Source organism: Manis pentadactyla, chromosome 8 (genome assembly GCF_030020395.1).
Source record: "Manis pentadactyla isolate mManPen7 chromosome 8, mManPen7.hap1, whole genome shotgun sequence".
Classification (NCBI taxonomy): domain Eukaryota; kingdom Metazoa; phylum Chordata; class Mammalia; order Pholidota; family Manidae; genus Manis; species Manis pentadactyla.
In genome coordinates this window covers 116,440,228-116,460,509 of record NC_080026.1, presented here as the reverse complement: position 1 = coordinate 116,460,509, position 20,282 = coordinate 116,440,228, and the positions used below count along the sequence as shown (strand labels likewise).

The window sequence follows — 20,282 nt, the reverse complement described above, 5'->3', positions numbered from 1 at the left end:
TTGTCTTAAACACTGCTCATGGGAGACATTCATTTAACTTATCCCCTATCTTCTGTGAATAAAAGGAACTGAAACAAAAGATCAAGAGAATAGATGTCATTTACTCCATTGACAAATACTGATTAATCAATACTTTGGGCTCAATATAGCCTGTTGAAGAATTTTCAAGGTAAGAAAGTATAAGGTACTCAACATGGTGTCCCCTCCATATTGATTATGCTCCAGTTTGAATGCTGTTTTACGGATTTCATTTGGCAAGGTTTATGTCTGTATGCATGAAGTTCTGGGTTACCAAATGGTATTAGCCACCAGTGAAATATTTGTAAATGAATAAAACAAAGCACAAGGTGGTTCTCAGTTTACCTCTCTCTAGTCTCAAAATCTGATTTTTTAGAGTTTCCTTGTGCTGTTCCACTTCTGACTTTTGATCTTCAATCTGGTGCAATTTCTTATGGATTTGTTCTCTGATTTTGTTGAGCTTCCCAATGTCAAGTCGCATCTGATGGACTTCTTCTTCTTTGGCCTGTAATTAGTGAGAAATAATCAACACGGGACATTACATACATAAAGGGCCAAGGATTGGCTTATGGTAAACTCAGAATCAATCAAAAGAAATTCTTCCTATGTCAGTGTAAGTTATTCTATGGGATTAAATCAAAACACACACTGTTTAGTTCTGAGAGAAATTGAAAAACACTATTCTCTGAATAAACATGTGGCTACATACACTAAAAATTATGAAAAGACTGATGAAATCTGACATCTCAAGGTACTACTGAATTGTTGAATCAAGCAAGATAAGAATGTTGAATTGTACATATCATAAATATCTGAAATTTGTGTACAAATGCTGTATTTCAATTAGCGATTTTCATAGACTTACAAAGTGATCTCTCCCAAAAGGTTATTAATATGCTATAAAATATTCAAACAGTCTTTTGGACCTACATGGCCACTGTAGTGCCATTACATACACTGGTAAAGGGGTCCTCCTTCCTCAGAGTGTGTTAGTCGATGAGGGTACGTACAGAAAGGTGGGCAGAGCAACACAAATAGGCAAGTCTACATGATGGCAAAAGGTACCAAAACAATAATCATAGCAAAGGACAGCAACAGATTTTGTCTATGGACTTCTATTTGTTAAAAATTCTAATTAAGTCCATTTTTTTTTAATTCTGCCATTCCTAGAAATTATTAGAAGAGTAACCCAGTGCTTCCTGTGCAAATAAAGGTTAGCAATTACCCTAGTCCTTAACAATGAAGAGACTGCACTTAGCTGGCCATGTTATCCTCACATTACTGCTAGAGGTCAAATTCCACAGGTTCAGGATCTGATACAAAAAATATCCAATCTTTCAAGGTGCCCTATTTGTGTTATCAAAGGAAAGAATTAATGGCATAAGTATTTTTACTTTAATGTCACCTGAGGGGCTAATACATTATTTTGCCTTAAGTAGTCATTTCATTTCTGCTTCAATTTACAGCATTCTTATAAAGAATGGTTTTGAGTCAAATTATTCTGGGTTGCTTTAATTGATCCTCAGCCTCAGATCCTACAGGGTCCAAGTTACTTGACTTAAGGCCCCCTTTAATTAGGACAATAAGATATTCTAATTAGTAGTTATTAATCCAGAACCCATGATTAGACTTCAAAAAATCCTGGAAAATCTCTAAGACTGCATGCAAAGCAAGATAAAAGTTGTGCAAATAACGGTGTGTATGTGTGTGCACACAAAGGCTTTCATCAGAGCTTCAAAAGGGCCTGTGATGTAAAAACTGTTATGATTCACTACTTAAATCTATGTATTATTCTTGATCAGTCATTCATTTTATGTCCAGTATTCTAACATAACCAGAGTAATGTTTATGGATTTTTCAGAATTAGTGATAAACATAAACTGCTCTGTTAAGCACATAGGCATATAATATGTATCCAAGTATAAAACTGTTACCCAAATTTAATTTGCAAGCACTCTTCAATAAGGGCAGGGAGACAAACAAGAGGCCTGTCTTGAAATTTGCCTTGGACAGAAGTGAGAAACATGGTTCTACTATCCTGGAAGTAAATACCCAATAGTACCAGCCCATCCCCCACCCCTCCAATTCCACCTTGTCCAGATATAATCTGATTTCTTTGTTACTCACTCATGTAAATGGTACATATCTTTGGGAAACTGGTCACTTGCATGGTTAAATAATTACAGAAATGAACATCTGAGCTCACTTGGGAAATCATTTGCATAATCTTATGGTCAATAATCAAGTTTGCAATTTTACAAGTAAGAACAGAAGTTATCAAACTATCTGCTTCTAATTGGGCATAAAGCAATCACTGTAGGCTTGCACCCACCTCCAATGTATCAAGGCTAACACAGGTTATCCAACCACGAGCTCCAGCCACAGAAGCAAACCTATATGAATAGGGAATAAGGGAGGGCATGCCAGGGAATAAATAAATCACTTGGTATTTACTTTGAGCTCCAACGCCTTCTGCTGGTTTTCCTGACATAGCTGCTCACAAACCAAACTGTGTTGTTCGTTCTCTTGCTGGAGTTTAGAATTTCTCATCTGAAACTGCTCCAGTTCCTTTGCAGCTCTTTCATTCAGTATCTGAAAGATGTAGAATGAGCTGGCTAATGGTTTTTAATCTGACTACAGTATCTGCAAACCCACACAGGGAGCCCCACAGACCTCCTAGGACGATCACAGCAACCACGCTTTTTTTGTCTTTGTAGAAATTGTTCTTTATCCCCTAATGCACTAAAATTTGATGAATGTTAAATGGCTGAGGAAAATGATGCCGTCTAATGTACAACACAGGGAGCATAATTTTTTTTCCTGAGAGCTTTGGGAAGTCTTGTTCACAGGTGGTGGATAAATACTTTAATGCCTGTTTGCATTTGGCAGGCTTCGAATATGCAACAAATGCTATAATCATTGCAAATGAGCTAGGGATTCAAACAGGTTTTGGGAAGCTATGTCTTCAGAAGCAAATCCTGCATTAACATGCCTACAATATTTTCGTGAAAAGAACCGTTCACTTAACATCAACACAGGGACAATTCCCCTTTAATCTAACTAAAGTCAAAACTGTGGAACAGCAGTGAAATGATTTATATCTGCCTGTCTTTAGTATCTGTTGGATTTTCCTCTTCTCTACCTAGACTATCCTGAGCAGATATGGTTTTGCAAAAACAGAGGATTATATTTCGGGGGGTCATTTCTGTTAGGAGATACAGGGATAGCAAATGGGCTGAAGGAAAAAGAGAGAGAGAGAAGATAGTTTATATACTTAATCCAAAATATAATTTCCAAGCAAGCAAAAGTTAAACACGGAAAGAATCCATCCAATTTCCCATCAGTAGAGACTAAATAAAACACAGCCAACTATGCTAAAAATGAAATTGTGCTTTACATCAATTCTGGATATTGCTAAACAAAGCACTACAATTTTATCTTAATGTCCAAAAACTTCTCAAATTTCATGCTCAAAGAAGTCTCAGGTTTTTCTTGTGGATATTTGCACAATGTGCATTATCTATTTGATATCTGACTTTATATTAAATTATATATAAAATTAATAAAGCTACTAACAAAGAAATGTGTTCTAATATCTTTTTTCTAAGTAGAAACATGCTGTGTGGCTTTGAAAACTTCCAAAAAGAAAATATTTTCAAGAAATGACTTTTCCCATTTACATGAATTGCTTCTCTAAGAAACGAGAAAAGAAACACTAGAACTATTTGAGTTACTTTAAACTGCTACTATGGGGAAAATGTTTTTTAAAAATAGCATATTTAAAATGCATAAAGATGAAGTATGGTTTCCTAAACCTGAAACTTAACAATAGACCCATTAAAAATAAATCATGGTATAGTCACACATTGGAATACTATACAGCTATGAAAGTAAATGGTCTACTAAGCTCTGCCCAAGAGAACTTTCTGGAGTGATGTAAATGTTCTCCATCTGAGCTGCCCAATATGGAATCTACTAATCGTGTGTGGCTATTGAGCACTTAAAATGGGACTACTGCAATGGAGGAACTGAATTTTCATTTTATTTAATTTTAAGTAACAACTAGCTACAGGTAGCTAGTGGCTACCACATTGGGCAGTGAAGTCCTATGACTGCATGGCAATAACATAAGTGAATTTCACAAGCTGAGAAGTAAGCAAAAGCAGCTAGACCCAAAAGAGTACATCCTGTATGATCTCATTTCTGTACAGTACAAAAACAGGCAAGACTAATCTCTGCTTAGAATTCAGAACAGAGGTGACCTTTGGCAGAGAGAGTGCCTGAGAAGGGGCACAAGGGGCTTCTGGAGTACTGTTTTTGGGGCTGGGTGCAGGTGAGCAAGATGTGTTCAAATGGGGAAGATACATCAGGCTGTACACTTGTGACTCATATACTTCTTTATGTGTATATTACCCATCAGTAAAAGATTTTAAAAGAATTTAACCTGCTGGAGCTGAAAAAAATGAAGAAAAGGGTGCACATATCTACCTATATGAGCTATTCAAAGACCAAATGTAGTGCTGGGTGTTGTATTACCCACATCTACACTGAAGGGAGTTTGCTTTCCAGCGGAAATTCAAAAAGCTCCGACAGCCTTGAACAACAGCAACTTTCTTACTTTATGAGGACCCACAGCAGAGCCCACACCCAGAGCACCTTCTGCTCCTTCAGCTGCTGCTCCAGCTTCTGCAGCTCCTCCTTGCTCTTCTGCACATACTGCTGGAGGGCCCTAATCTCTGTCTGCCTGGTGTCCATGTCTGTCTGAATCTGCTTGAGCTCCTTCTCCAGTTTTTCCTTCTTCCGAGTCTCCCGCGAAGCTTCGTTCTGACGTTGCTGGATTTCTTGTTGGAACTATGGACATAGAAAGGACAGGCAGGAAAGAAATAAAGCCCTCACCAGGACAGGTCTCAACCAGCCAACCTTCTCCCTCTCCCAGATCTTTCATTTTCAGGGCACTTTGTAGTGGTATTTCCCCAGTAGGACAGTCATCTTTGAACTCTCATGTTCAAACTTTTCAAGAATGTTCTACATTGTGTTTCAAAGCCTTGACACCAGAAGTCCACCCTGATGGTGGGAACAAGTTCACAAAGAATGGTATAAAATCCAATTCAATATAAAAGCTCAGAATTCTAGAGAACTTAAACATGGAAAGAATTCATCCAATTCCCCATCAATAGGAACTAAATAAAATATAGCCAGTTACCCTAAATATGAAATTGTGTTTTACATGAGTTCTGGATATTACTCAACAAAGCATTAAGGTTTTATCATGATGGCCAAAAGCTATGAAGTCTTTCTCTACACTCAAAGAACTTCCATGTTTTTCTCCAGGAGCCTGTACTGGTGTATTATCTGTTTGAATTCTGGCTTTACATAAAAGTGTTCAGAAGGGTTCAGCTGGAGAGCTTCCTAACAAAGGAAAATGGCCAAGGAAACCACTCCACCAGGAGCAGGTCGCCCTGGCCCTCACAAGGGACTCTCCTTCTTCAGCCAAAGTTGTAAGCAGTGCTCTGCCTTAGTGACTTTTCACACAGCACGCTGGGAAGAATGGCACGAGTAAAACTGCTTTTGCCAAACAAACCAGAGAAACAAGCAGAACAGTGGATGCTTCTTTGGGGCACCAGGGGGTAAATTTAAGAGAGGAACAAGAACGGGCAGGATGTCTGCAGGGACTGTCCCTTCACCTCACCCACATGGCAGGCTGACCTGACTGATGGCCTGCTCTGCCACCTCTCGGTACCGCTCCGTCTCCTGCTGCTGCTCAGTGGTCTGAGCTAAGGACTCTCGTAATTTCACCACTTCTGACAAGAGCTGGTCTCGCTCCTTTGTCACTTCTTCTTTGAACTTCAGTAAGTCTCGGATGCTAAAACAGAAGAACACAGGCATCAGACTAAATGGCCATCTGCTCAGGAGTCCTTGCCAACCTCTAAGTTCATTTGTATGGGAAAGACTTTAGGTCAAGAATTAACACCATTCAGGTGTGAAAGAGAAAGAACTTTATGCCCTGACATGGGAGCTGCTTATTAGTTGTTAACTGAAAAAGAAGTTCCAATAATAATAGGCAGAAAATATGATCCCTTTTCTTATTTTTAAGAAATTATAGTGTCCATGTGAGTGCATTTTATAGGCATTTTTACAGAAGTCTAGAAAAATAGACACCAACCTGGTAACTGATTATCTCTGAAAAGTGGAACTTAGGCTATTAATGTTGGAGGGGTGACTTTTACTTTAGTTTACACACTTCTGTATTATTTGAGTTTGTTATACTAAGACTATATATAGTGCTATTGTCAACTTTTGTAATTAAACCTAAGGAGATGTCAATTTAGGAAATTATTTCCTTAATATATCCACTGGAGGGCTATGATCACAGCTATAAAGTCTAAAATGAAGCATAAGCATAAGTAAATAATACACAGTGCCAGTTTTCTATCCATTCACCCATAAAGATTAGTTTCTCCCAAAGGGATACAACCCAGATAAAGTGTTCCCAAGAACAAAATTTGGAAGATCATTCATGATGCTAGTTTTTGGATAGTATGAGATAATATTGTTGATTTGGGTTGTAAACCAGTTCCTTTCACATTTCAAAAACTATTTACATATGATTTGGCATGGCCATCCACAGAATTAGCATTTTGAAAGCAGAAAAATGTTGTCCAATATGACCTGTGCAGCAGGATTAGTCTATAGTAAGGCAGCTAGCTACTTTACAACTGAGAAAACAGAGAACTTGTACTGGAAGCACTTGCAGCTGACAGTCATCAAATGACTGTTCAAAACACAGTAATTTGACAATGTCTATTTACCAACAACTTTGATGTAATAAAAATATTTAATAAGGAACTCTCAAAACTGTATTCAAACCCTTCCCCAGAAACAAAACTCGAATTCTAAGGCTATTATTAAGAGAGAGAGCTACACCTAAGCACGCCGTTGAAGATAAAAATCTAGGATGAATAGTTTCTCCAGTTCTCCTCCTCACCACATTTCAATTCTAGTTAAAATTCCTCCTACCTGGGTCAGTGCCCTCACTTTGCTCTTCAGTAGTTGCTCTGATTATGCTTGACTTCTTTAATTAGAAAGTAGAGTCCATTATTATGGACAGCACATCTTTCTTTGGTTTTCCTATTCCCTCCCCCCCAGACATATGCACTTAGAACTACCTGCCAACATTGGGTAAATGCATCTAGAAAACATAAGAAACCTAAACAGCATTTAGGTTTGGTTAAAGATGTCTAAGGAAGTGTATGCTCATGCCTGACTCATTAATTAGCACTAGGTTTGCATGCCCTGCACAGTGCTAGACTCCTGGTGGGGCAAGTAGAAATGTCTTCCTTCAAGGAGTTCACAGCCTAATAGGGAGAGAAGCACATCAACAAATAATTTCAGTACAATGTGGTCAGTGCCAGACTTGACGCAGATGTTGGGTCCTGTGGAAACAGAACACAGGGACTCTTCTGCTTGGTCATTGGGCCTGGGGGTGGAGGGGAGGCTGGAACAAAGCTGTTATGGTGACAAAGTGAAGTTGGTGTTGAGATGGGTCTTAAGGACACATAGTTGTTTATTGTGTGGAGAAGGGAAAAAAAGCATTCCTGGCATAGAAACAGTAGGTTCAAAGATGAAGAGGCATGAGCCAGCATGGTATTTCTCGACATGAGTCTAGCAAGGCTGACTGGGACAGATCTATGAAGGGCCCCGAAAGACACATTCAAGACTTTGGGCTATATCCTATGGGAATGGGTATCTACTGAAGGTGTTTGGAATATGTCCGCGGCAGGCACATGTTTCAGAAGCCTAGATCCGATGTATGGAGGATAGTAAAGAGAGGAGATGTCTCCTTGTTGGTAGTCTATGGCCTAATCAAGCAGAGAATAGGAGGTCTGAACCAAGACATTAACACAGGTGACAGGGAGGAGAGGCAGAGCAAAGTGATACCCAGAAGACTCAATCAGCAAGATGAAGTTTCAAAGGATAACGACTTAGAACCTGTTTTCTGGCCTAGAACATGAGAAGTAGAAAGGATGGTGGTATGACTAATTATGGCAGAAGATGTGTGAGAGGAGCTGGAAATCTGGGTAGAAAGGCAGCCATTTCCATCCCACACAAGTGTGAGAAATAAGCCTAAAATCTTTACTCATTTTGAAACTGTAGGACTGATCCTTAGAGAGCCGTAAGTTTAATACAACTACAAATTGTTTCACAAAGAACATTCAAGGTAACACTGGCAAGCCCCAAACTGTCTGGCGAAGAAGGAGACCTCTGCAAAAGCAAGTTCAGCAAACATCAAGCAGGCTGTGACCTACTTGCTATCCTGGTCCACTGACAGTCCAGACCCTTGCTCGACAAGTTTGGTTAGGTTCACAATTTCCTCTTTCAGGGCAAGAATTGTCTCCTTCGCTCTCTGCTCTTTATCATAGGCTGAGTCCACCATCTTCCAGGCCTTTTCAATTTCCTAGATACCATAGGACATTAATGAGAAAAACCAAACTAGGATTCAATGCAAGGTAAACTGAGTAAATAGAATAAGAAAACAACTATAATATAGTAGTCATCTATGAGGAAAGAAGATTATATATTATAAATTATGTATTGAATTTATATTGGCAGACACCAAGAAGGGACTAGTGGTTACCAAGGGGGAGGGGAAGGAGATAAAGCGGCACAATAATTCACAATCACAATATAGGTTGGTCATGGGGACAGTAGTACAGCATGGAGAAGACAGTTAATGACTCTAACATCTTAACTGTGTCGATAGTGACTGCACTAGAGTGGGTGAGGATTTAATTATGTGGGTAACTGTTGGACCACTGTGCTGTATATTTGAAACCAACATAAGATTGTGTATCAATGATACTTTAATTAAAAAAATTTATATTGACTTATGGAATTGTTCAATATGAGGCAGTCAATACTGAACAGCAGTTTTTAGAAGGGGTACTGACAAAGGTTATTTTTTCCTTGTGTGGGTAAGTGTGGTTACAAGGCTCACATTCTGCAAGGGCAGCTATGACTATAAGGATTTACTAATAAGGATGTTAAGACAGGTTTACAAAATTAAAAATGAAAGCTTTTGTGCTAAGTCCAAATGTTTTACAGGTAAAAAAAAAAAAAAAAAGAAAGCTTTATCACATAAGGAATGGTTTCGAATCCAAGCCTTAAATTTGAAGCTCTTGAAGGATTCCAAATAAAATAATGTTTGTCCTCTAGTCCTAAATGAGCTCCTGAATGGCAATGTGAGCTTCAGAACAATGAACAGCAAGGTGGTCTTCACTGTCAACCAAATTATGTACAATTATATGCAAATTGGTAATTTCCATTAACAGAAAACCAAGCCCGAGCATTCTTCTCCAATGCTAACAGGGGAAAAACAAAACCCATAGCAGGGAATGGAAACAACGGTTCATGCAGCTATGGCTTCCTTACTATTATGAAATGCAATGTAGAATACTAACATAAATACTTAAGGGTGAATTACAGCCATTTGAATAAATGAACAAAGCCCAGTAAATGTTACAATACCCTTAAATTTTACCCTGCCACTTAATTTTCTTGCAAAATTTCAAGTGAAATGTGAGTTCTTTATATAGGTATATAAGCTTCAGGTGGAAATACTCCACTTTTATGTTGACAAGGAATAAAATGAGCAGAAGAGGGTATTTAAGTAAATTCACACTCACTATTGAGTGAAAGAGAGAGGTGAGTTTCGTGTAACTACAGCATTCAAAACAAAATGGAAGTTTATAGGATATGTTTCTCTGTAGCAACCATATGTATTATTTTCAGCAAAACAAATGAAAGATATTTAAAGGAAAATATGATTATATGAAGTTTTGTCCAAATCAACACCACCAATCATAATTTAATCAATTCATGACTTCCACTTCTAGTTTTTTCATGGACAATAAAATGGTTTTTTTCTCATTATAAAATGAATTAAAGCCTTATTGGCTTTTCAGCAAAAAGAAGAAAATGACAATGAAGAGAAAATGACACTTTAGAAAAAGTTATTTCTAAGAAAACATTTTGCAGGGGTTCAGAAATTCATTAGAATTGGGTAATGTCTAACTGCATGATATCAAGGGAATTATCTAAAAAGTTTGTGAATTATTTCTCATCGCTAGGGTTTTATTTATAAATTCAAATGTCTTAACTTCTTATCACCCTGAGATCAACAAGGAACATACATGTTTTACCTTCAAAATAATGCAACACACTTGAGGATGAAAAAATTAAGTGTAAAACAAAGCCCCAGCATCCCTCCAATGCCAAATCCCTGTTCTCCCATTAAAAGGAACTGGGAGGATCAAGGTAATCTCTCCTAAAACAAAAAAATGTAGAAGTATGAAAATACCTTTAACAAACTACCATTATGAGATATTTAATTACTCATCTTGTATCATGTAAGACATACGTAATATCACACTTACTTAACTCCAGTTCTTTTTGCTACCCCAGTGTTTCTTAGAAACCAAGCCAGTAAGGTCCTACATTATTTTCCTCATAGTGAAATTCACCCGGGCTAATATTCTTTGAAAATGCACATCACTCCCTAGGCTTAATGAATATATAAATCATGTAAATTTATATTAGTAACTCATTTACTACCAGCCTAGAGCTGCCAATATAATGATAGAATGATATTTTATAAAGAGAGATGCACTGATGGCAGCTCTCCATTGGTTCCATTTCTAGATCACTGACCTTCTTCAGGGATGCGATGGTGGTCTGATCGTCCTGAGAGAGCTTCAGGGCAGTGGCAACCTTTGCAGAATTAACCACAATCTCTGCGTTTAGCTCTCTACATTTGGCCATCAGACGCTTTTCATTGTCATAAGACTTTTTCATGACAGCATGAAGCTTCTCATATTCCATCCTAAATCGCTCCAGACTTTCATCTCCTGCAAGTTCATTGAGAACCTCCTGGAAATCTCTTTCTATTTCCTCAAATGCAGTTTCTTCCAGTACTACTTTTTCACCCTTTTCCTGTACAAAAAAGCAGGGATGGGAGTAAGCTTTGCAACATTTACACCATTACTATTCAGGAATTAAGGTTATTATCCATGAATATAAGACCTTTATACAAGAAAACTAAAAGCCACTGACAAACAGAAAAATTAAGACTACAGAATGGGAAGGCTCCTTGCTCATCCCCTGGTGCATGGATTTGTACATACAAATATGATGATGTATTTGTGCACAGATGCATCAGGATTACTATTTCCTACCACATGGTGTTAAGGAACAGATTAAATGGGATCATTAATGTTAAACACTTAGCCAAATGCCTGGTAAGTAATAGGCACTCAAATTTCAATAGCTGTTATGATTATTCCAATTATGTTATAATTATCTCTTTTCATTCCATCCTGCTTCTCACTGCCCCCAGGACGGCAGAGGGAAACCCTGGTATGCTGAGATTAGATGTAAGGAGATCCTGGTAAAGATACCATGAAACCACACATACAGTGAAACCTATCTGAAATATGGAATACTCTCCTAAAAGAGAGTCCATCATTTTTATCCCTTAAAAATGTTAGGCTAGGTCATCTCCACAGGTATACTGACATGCCCCCTTGTACAATCCTCATGGGCCTTTTCCATGTGTGTTTTCCATGATTAGCTGGACAACAAATTATTTAAAAATATAATCCCAGACATACAGGTATAATTAAAGCAAGTCTGGCTATGACTAAGAGGAAAACCCAGGAGTTACATATATAAGAATTAATTCCCTACTATTATGGGTTGAAGTGAGTCCCCTAGAAAAGTAGGTTGAAATCCTAATCTCTAGTACCTGTGAATGTGATTTTATTTGGAAATAGAGTCATTGCATGTATAATTAGTTAAGTTTAGGTCATACTGGAGTAGGGTGGGCCCTACTCCATCCAATATGACTGGTGTCCTTATAAAAAAGGAGATAAATTAACTATGTTTGGTGATAGGTGTTAACTAAACTTACTGTGGTCATCATTACATAATATACACATGTATCAAATCATTGTTATACACCTAGAACTAATACGATGTTACATGTCAACTACATTGCAATTTTTAAAAGCTGGGGGTTGGATGGGGGGTAGTTTGGACACAGACACAGGTACAGGAAAATGCCATGTGAAAACGAAAGCAGAGGTTAGACTGAAGCAGCTGCAAGCAAAGGAAAGCTAAGGTCTTCTAGCTACCACAAGAAGCTAGGTAGAGATAAGGAAGGATTTTACATAGAGTCTGAGAGGGAGCATGATCCTATCAATACCCTGATTTTAGACTTCAAGCCTCCAGAACTGTGAGACAACAAATTTCTGCTGTTTTAAGCCACCTAGCTTGTGTTACTATGTTATGGCTGCTCTAGCAAACTAATATACCTACTTCTTGTCAGATACATCATGATAGTAAAAAAGAATGGATGGGTAAAGTTAACATATTTATTCAGCAAATATTTATTAGCTGCTATATGCAAATTGCAATGATGGAGGCTGTAGGAGATACCAAGGTAAGGAATAAACAGCCTTCTCACAGGAAATGTATACATCAATAGCTGATGGGATATTTTCAGATAATGGAAGCATAAAATTTGATACATGATATAAAATGGATTCAAAATTCTACAAGGATATATAAGAAGATGGAATTAGTCCCAACAGCAAAAATTAAAGCAAATTTTATAAAGGAAGTGGCATTTGAGCAAGCCCAGAAGGGAGAGTGGAATTTTCACAGGTGGATGTGGAGAGATAGGGCATTCCTGGCCCACAGGAAAGCTTGAGCAGAGGGCCAACCAAGTATATAGGTTTTGAGATTGATTAGGCTGAAGTATAATAAGTATTATAGGAAAAAGGAAAGAGAAGACTAGACAGGAAATTAGGTTCAGACTGGAGGCCTTTGAATGGAATTCTAAGGAATATGAAGTGAATTACTTTGTAGGCCACAGGGAACCACTCAAGACTTCAGCAAAGAACTGATAAGGTTTGAAAGGTCTTATTTATGTTCGCAACATTATACTTGGATATTCTACATTAAAAAGGGCTTTCACATCACATTCTATTGATAAATAAATCAACTGAGACAATCTCTAATCTCAGTAATAAAGTAAGATTCAAATTCACCCTGCAGATTTGGAGTAAGTAGGCAGTTTACCTTCTGCTTTGACTAGCCTGTCTTGCCTAACATGGAGACAGCCTACGTATTTTTGGTTTTCAAAACACTTGTACTGTTTGTTGATTGGATTTCTAAAAATGGCATGCAAGCAAAACAATCCACATCTTATGTCGGATGTGGAGTCATAAATATCTGTAACATTTCATATAACATAAGTACAAATATTAAACAAAACAGAGGTTTTCCTCCTGACTTAAAAGCTGACTGTTGCAAAGACCACAATACAGCAATTCCACAAAGGAGGAAAAATCATATTAAGGAAATATGGTACTGCAGCTGTTCTGTGCTTTCCCCTTGTTGATGCTAAACATGAGCACACAACAATTTATCATGGCAATGTTCTCAGTTCCAACCCTGTAAATGGTATTAATGTCAACACTTGATCACTAGCCTAATGATTTGTTTGTAGATCAGGTTTTCCCTGTATACCTGGCACTAAGCACAGGAATGGAAAAATATCAAAAGAAAACTTTTAAAGAAACTTTTATGAACAAAAGAGATTTGTCCTATTGTCATTTAAAAATGCACTATTAAAAGCAAAGTAGAAAGCTTTTAGCTGTGACCAATGGCCTGCTGGTATCTACACTATTACAGCAATTATAGGTATCTACTTCAGAAGCATGATTTCAATATGAACTGATCAGAAAAGAGCTATGGTGTTCCTTCATTCAACACCTGTGTATTGAGTGTCCACTATCTGCCAGGCACTGTTCTACGTACTCGAAATACCAATCCATAAAGAGAAGGAAAAGGAAAAGAGAGCCACTGTGAAATGAGACCACAGTGGAAACAGAGACCTATGAAAGCAGAGATAAGAAAAATTTGGCTGAGCTCAAGTGACAAGAAAAATTAAAGAAGGCAGAAATGAGAAGAGATACTGAAAAGGAAAGGAGACTGGGAAATAATTTGCTCATGATCTTGGTGTCTGGGGCTTATCTGTGGAAAATGAAGAAGAAAGAAAGAAAAAAAAGGACTAGCAAGGGAGAAAAGGAGGGAACACTCGGAAGCAAATAATGGAAAAAATTAAGAACTAGAAAGCACAGGAGGAAGAAAGGGGAAGAAAAACGGTATGAATGAGGTTGGGTAGTGGGAATATGCGATAAGACCACAGCAGCATGGATGTGAGAGAGAGGAGAGTGATGGAGCCCAAGGAGTGAGGAAGACGGGAGGTATAAAAAGGACTGTTTGGTAAGGAAAGAAGGGAGCGGAGCTGTTGACTCAGGAAGATGGGCTTTGTAAGGGGAGACTGCTACCCGTGAGATGGCGTGATCAGGAGAGTGAAAGGTGTAGAGATGACAAGAGAAGGGACTGGAGCAGGGGTGGGGACAGGATGGTGGTGAGAGGAGCTGGGATCATGCTGGCTTCGTGGCATGCAACCTATGCAGCTACACAGGGCACTATGCTCAGATAGGCCCCACCCTTGGTTTAATGCTCTGCTGTCTCAACTTCATAACAATTTTTTAACAAAGGGGCTCTGCATTTTTTTTTCATTGAGCCCCACAAGTTAAATAGCTAATCCTGGCTGGACTGACCACGTGATGGGTGAGATGAGGGAAGGCTCTCTAATGGGGCAATGGTGGATGGGGACTGTGGCAATGATGACAGGGATCTGAGGTTGGCCAGGTTATATATGGGGGTGCTAACGGACAGACCGGGAGTCATAAATGGTTGCAGATATGACCCCTCATCAGTATGGCTGAAGATAGGTGCACTACAAAGTGGGGGAGTGGGTGGAGACTACAAGATATGAACACAGTGGTCAGTGACACAGGGCGGTGGTGCTGGGTGAAGAGTTCAGTGAAGAGGTCTCACAGCATGTCTTCAGATGATAGGGATCGTGGTGTGACAGGTGGACAAGAGGCAGTGAAAGCGGTGATAGTGGGTATCTATGAAGTTTTCTTCCAAGTCCCCCCCAGTGCGACATCGATATTTCTGTGTGTATCTCTCTTTTGGTATCAACTTATGGCTCAAAATCTAGGGGTGGGCGCCTGTCATGTGTGAGTCTGGAACTCATAGATCTCCTACCATGTTTAACACAGTGCCAATTTAATAGTGGGGGTAGGGAGTGTCCACCCAGTTGAAAGAGGGACAGAAGGTAATGAGACCAGAACTAACAGAACTAACGCAGTCAGGGGCTTCGAGTGGGGCTGTGGGTGGGGATAGGATGTTGATGGGGAGAATGACGAGATCAGTGGATGTGACAGGGGGTAGATAAGTTGACAGTAGAAGAGGAATGAAGGAGAGGGGTCAACAAGAGGCGACAGAGAGAGGGGCGCTGACTCCTGACCTCGGCCATCCTGGCGCTCTCTGGGGGTGGGTGGCCTCAGAGGCTGCTGTGGAGATCGCAGAAAGTGCGCTGCAGTCTGAGGAAGGGGCTGTGCACTCCCCCCAGCGACTGAAACGGCGCCACTTTACTTCCCTCCCCCGCCGGGGGCCGAACCCCCGCCACGAGCTCGGCGCGTCCTCCGGTCGCCTGGCAACGGCGGCGCCCTCTCGGGGCGCTAGAGGACGTTCGAAAGGGGAGGAGCCTGTAGGGCCGTCGACGGATTGTGCTCCTCTAACGTTCGCAAGGGACCAGGAAAATGAAGGGCTGTGCCTCTGAGAGGCTGGGAGGAGCCCAAGGTGTGCGCGCGTAGAGACGTCCCAGAGCCAGAACACGAGCGGAAGAGGCGACCCAGAGAAAGGACGGTGCGGGAGACCCCGGAGCCGGAGATGGAGAGCCGAGGTTTAACGCACAGGAGACGTGGATCAGAGGGCTGTGGATGGGCGAAGGACCGGCAGCAGCCCTCTGCCCTCTAATGAAACGTTTCGGTCGCAGGAACCAGAAATAACCTCAGTTCGAGTGATTTCATATTTTACATGGAGGGTACAGTAAGACAGAGAAAAGACTGCCTTTAAAGGGTTTCGTTATTAGCGGTGAGAAAAATAGGGTGCAGAGTTCTTGGCACCTTGGAAAAACGTTAAGTGGAGCCACATGGTGAAAATCTGCCTAGCATCTGGGACTCCTCTTGGAAGACCCTGTCTTCTTCCTCTCCCTTGCTCTCTCTCTCCTTTCTTCTCCTTTTCCATCCTCTTAAAACTTCAGGTAGAGAGCCTTGGAGTGAACTCCTCAGCTCATGAAACATGCAGGACCCCTTCTTGTTTTATTTTTTTCCCTTTATCTCCATCTCTTCTCCCACCCCTCATCCTCAACCACCTAGGCATTCATTTCCCAAGTCACGGCCCTGCTGGAGGAAGATGTGTACTTTTCTTCCCACAAAAGCTCTGTTCCCTAGTCTAGTCAAATCATGAACCCAGAAATTACTATTCAAAAGGTATGCCTTTCTCAAATTCATCTGCCCATAGAGGACATTGTCTTCCAAATGCAGAAAGATGCCTAGTAGCCTGATGGAAGCCACGGGTAGCAAGTACTGCTAGATTGCGCACTAGAACTGCTGCCCTACGCTACACTTCAGTGAGTGGTGTAAGGGTTTCTGTCCCCCACTCCCATCCTTGCCAGCACATGGTAGTTTATTTATTCATATACACTCACATTAGTGTTCACTAAATGCTATATACTATTCTAAGTGTCTTACAAATACTGACTCATATTAGTGACTTTTCTAATTTCTGTCAGTATCATAGCAGTAGTGTCAACATTTTTGTTTTAATTTGCATTTCTCTACTAGTGAAATTGAGCATTTCTTCTGCATATATTCATAAGCCACTCGGGGTCCCCTTTGTGATATATTGTCATATTTTTTACTGGTCTTTTTCCTTTTATTTTCAAGAGGTCCATGTAAGGTCTGAACATTAATCTGCTTTCCAAGACTGGAAACTTTGCCTATGAGGTCAGTTGCAAAATAATAATCCTTAATATTGCAGCCCTTCATCTTCTTTTTGTGTTAACTTTTCTAACATTTTTTCCAGTATGATTTAAGAAGTCCTCCTGAACCCCAAGGTCATAAAGGTATTGTCATTTTCTTCTATTCTTTTATTTTTATCTTTCTCAATGGAGTGAGTCCATTTTTCAAAATCTTCATTCCCAAATATAGATGGGTCTGTTCTGAGCTCTTTAGTTTATTCCTGTGCCAATACCACAAGGCGTTATTAGGATGGTTTTGTAGCCAGTCGCCATGATTGAAAGGCAAGGTCCCCCATCCCTAAGTCTGCCAAAATTACACTGGCTATTCACGAACCTTGAACATCCATATAATTTTCAGGATGTTTTTCAAGTTCCTCATGAGAAATTTTAATTGGAAGTTCATTGAATTTATAAATTAATCTGGGGAAAACTAACATGTATACAATTGTACCTTATTCATGAACAGAAACTGTATATCTGGTGGACAAACAGGACTAAATATGGCTGAAGCATAATGTGTATGGAAATGGTAGAAGAGGTGGCAAATGAAGCTGGAGAAGCAGGCTGAACCAAACTGCAAGCCAAGCTTAAAGAAATGCAGTGGACATAGAGCAGACAACACAATTCAGGCTGCTCTGTATGTTTACAGGAAGCCTGATTACACACTGGGACTAGCAGCATGTGGGCCCACCATGATCCAGAGAGACTCCATAACAGTCCTGAAGGCACGTAACAACAGAGAAAGACCTAGAGGGCCCTGACCACCTTGTACTGTTGTCAGCTGTAGGACTATAGGTCTTTCAATTTCTCAGGAATCTCCTAGACGGCCATTTTACAAGCAGAGGACCTGCTAAAGTAACAGTAATTCAATCCAAAAAATACTTTTTTTAGGCACATTCAACATGGCAAGCACAAGACTGGCCACAGGAATCACAGAGATGACTAAGGCAGAGTCCCTGCCCTTTGCATTCACAGTCTGGCTTTGGGGGAAAGAGAGAAAGAGAAATCTTCAATTAATTCTAACACAATATGGTATCATTTAGAACATGACATGTCAACAGCAAGTGTAACAGCAGTTTAGGGAATCCAGACACTTATACCTGAGAGCATCACTTATAAAACGGGGAACAGAAATACCCTAACATGGGAAATCAGGGGACCACAGGAGGTGGAAAGAACTGTGATGTGTCCAACTCACAGCAAAGCAATGCAGGTGGACATCAACACGGATGGATGACTGGATGAGAGGATGGGTGGTCGGACAAGTTTGTTTATGCTGATGAAAGAAAAGACTTCCATTTTACAGATTACAAAACACTACTAACCGTCCGGCTCCTTGTGTGTTGTGATAAAAGGGAGCACTAGGTGGCACCATACTACCAAAAGTTCTCACCTCTCAGCCTATAACAGAAACACCCAAAATTGAGTTAGTCCCTAATTCGGACAAAGAAAGCAAATGAATTTATCAATCTCATTTCTCATTATACTAACTTAATTAATTTATCGAGCATCTACTATATACCTAGCCCTATACAGGGCCCTGTGGAGACTATAAAAGGAGATGAAGAAAGGATTTCCTCCCTAAAGGAGCAAGCAAAATATGCATGCCACTTCTCCCCCACCCACAAAAATGTTTAAAACAACCCAAGGCAGGATGTAGTAAGCACTTCAATGAGGGTGTCAGGATATAACTCCCAGTGTAATCTGGCCCCTTTTGACCTTCAGGAGCCTTCTCCCACCACTCACTCCTTGCCACGGCGGCTTCATTCAACTCCTAATAAGTCATGCTCTTTCTGCTACTGAGAATTCACAAAGGCTGATCTCTACATCCGCAATACTGGACCCTGCCTTTTCACCTGGACTCCCCTCCATCCTCCTCTTCAGGCTCACTTCCTCAGGGCGACTCTCCTGACCAGCCCCCCAACACCAGACTACCTTTCCAAGTACCATGCCTTCCACTTTTTGGACCATCCCACAGTAGTAATTAATTATGTATTCATGGAAATGGTTGTTTAATATGTGCTTTTCTACCAGGCTATCAAATAACAAGACGACAAGGATCTATATATTATCCTGTTCAGCCTTGTGTCCATTGGTGTTATGGACTGACTTGTATCCCCATAAAATTCATATATTGAAGCCTTAACCCCCAGTACATCATGATATGGCTGTATTCGGAGATAGGGCTTTTAAACAGGTGACTGAGTTTAAATGAGGCTATTTTATGAGGCCATTAAAGCAAGGGTGGCCCCTAATCCAATTAGAATTGTGTCCTTACAAAAAGAGAAAACTCTGACACACAGAGAGACACCAGGGATGCGCAGGCACTGAGGAAGACACAGCAAGGCAGCCACCTGCGAGCCAGGCAGAGAGGCCACAGAGGAAACCAAATCCACTGACACCTTGATCTTGGACTTTAAGCCTCCAGAACTGTGAGCAAATAAATTTCTGTTGTTTAAACCATCCAGTCTGTGGTACTTTATTATGGCAGCCCCAGCAAACTCATATAAATGGCCATGACTTCTCAGTATGTAAATACTGCGTGAATGACTTGAAGGAGTTCTAAAAAGGGAAGACCAGTGAAGGATGGCCCATTAGGGAAAGGTCCATGGTAGACATGACTCTTGATGTTGACCTTAAATGATACATATGAGTTAGAGACATGAAAAAAAATAGAAGGAGGCTCAAGTAGGGGAAATAGCACTGGGCAGATACCAAGGCAAGAATGCAAAAGCTGCTATAGGGAGGGTGGGATTCCTATCAGGAACCAGTGTAAAAGCTCCTGTTTTTTTAAACCTTTGCAAAGCTCCTGTTTAAACCTGTTATAAGTGCCTCCTATAGCAACCTCCTAGGACTCTAAGCTGTGTGCTGTGACTCAGTAATACAAACACCATTATATACACAGTGCCCCCCTCTTCAGGAGCACCCACCCAGTGAGGAGATAAAGTGAAACTCCAGAAAGCAGAAAGAAATACTGACACACAGTCCTACGTAGACATTGCCAGCCTTCACCACAAAGCAACTGTGCCCTAAAAGAAACCTACTCCTCTAATGGAGATCAGAGGGGTCCTGGAGGCAATCTGCAGGGAGTCCACACAGTCCATAATCCCCTTCTCTGAGACTAGTAACTCCCACTCGAAAGTATGTTCCTCCTAAAACCAAAATGTTCTAGAAGGCCCCATCTGCCTCCCTAACAACCGTGGCTAAAAGGGTCAGGGGTGGAGACCTGACCCACATGAAGTCAGTTCCATTATTTTTCCTG

The 20,282-nt window shown here is 40.3% G+C and overlaps 1 protein-coding gene across 1 annotated transcript in view; it reads right to left on the bottom strand.

The window, feature by feature from the left end:
* Positions 1–19,787, bottom strand: part of CFAP58 (cilia and flagella associated protein 58) — a 94,201-nt gene extending 74,414 nt beyond the window's left edge. Inside the window, exons 1-7 of the mRNA XM_036906474.2 lie at positions 15,464–19,787; positions 10,726–11,007; positions 8,325–8,473; positions 5,725–5,881; positions 4,675–4,869; positions 2,473–2,610; positions 364–523 (exon numbers count right to left, since the gene is read on the bottom strand). Of these exons, the coding sequence (XP_036762369.2) occupies positions 364–523; positions 2,473–2,610; positions 4,675–4,869; positions 5,725–5,881; positions 8,325–8,473; positions 10,726–11,007; positions 15,464–15,472 (1,090 nt within the window). The 5' untranslated portion in view covers positions 15,473–19,787. The remainder of the gene's footprint in view (positions 1–363; positions 524–2,472; positions 2,611–4,674; positions 4,870–5,724; positions 5,882–8,324; positions 8,474–10,725; positions 11,008–15,463) is intronic.
* Between the last annotated feature and the right edge of the window lie 495 nt (positions 19,788–20,282).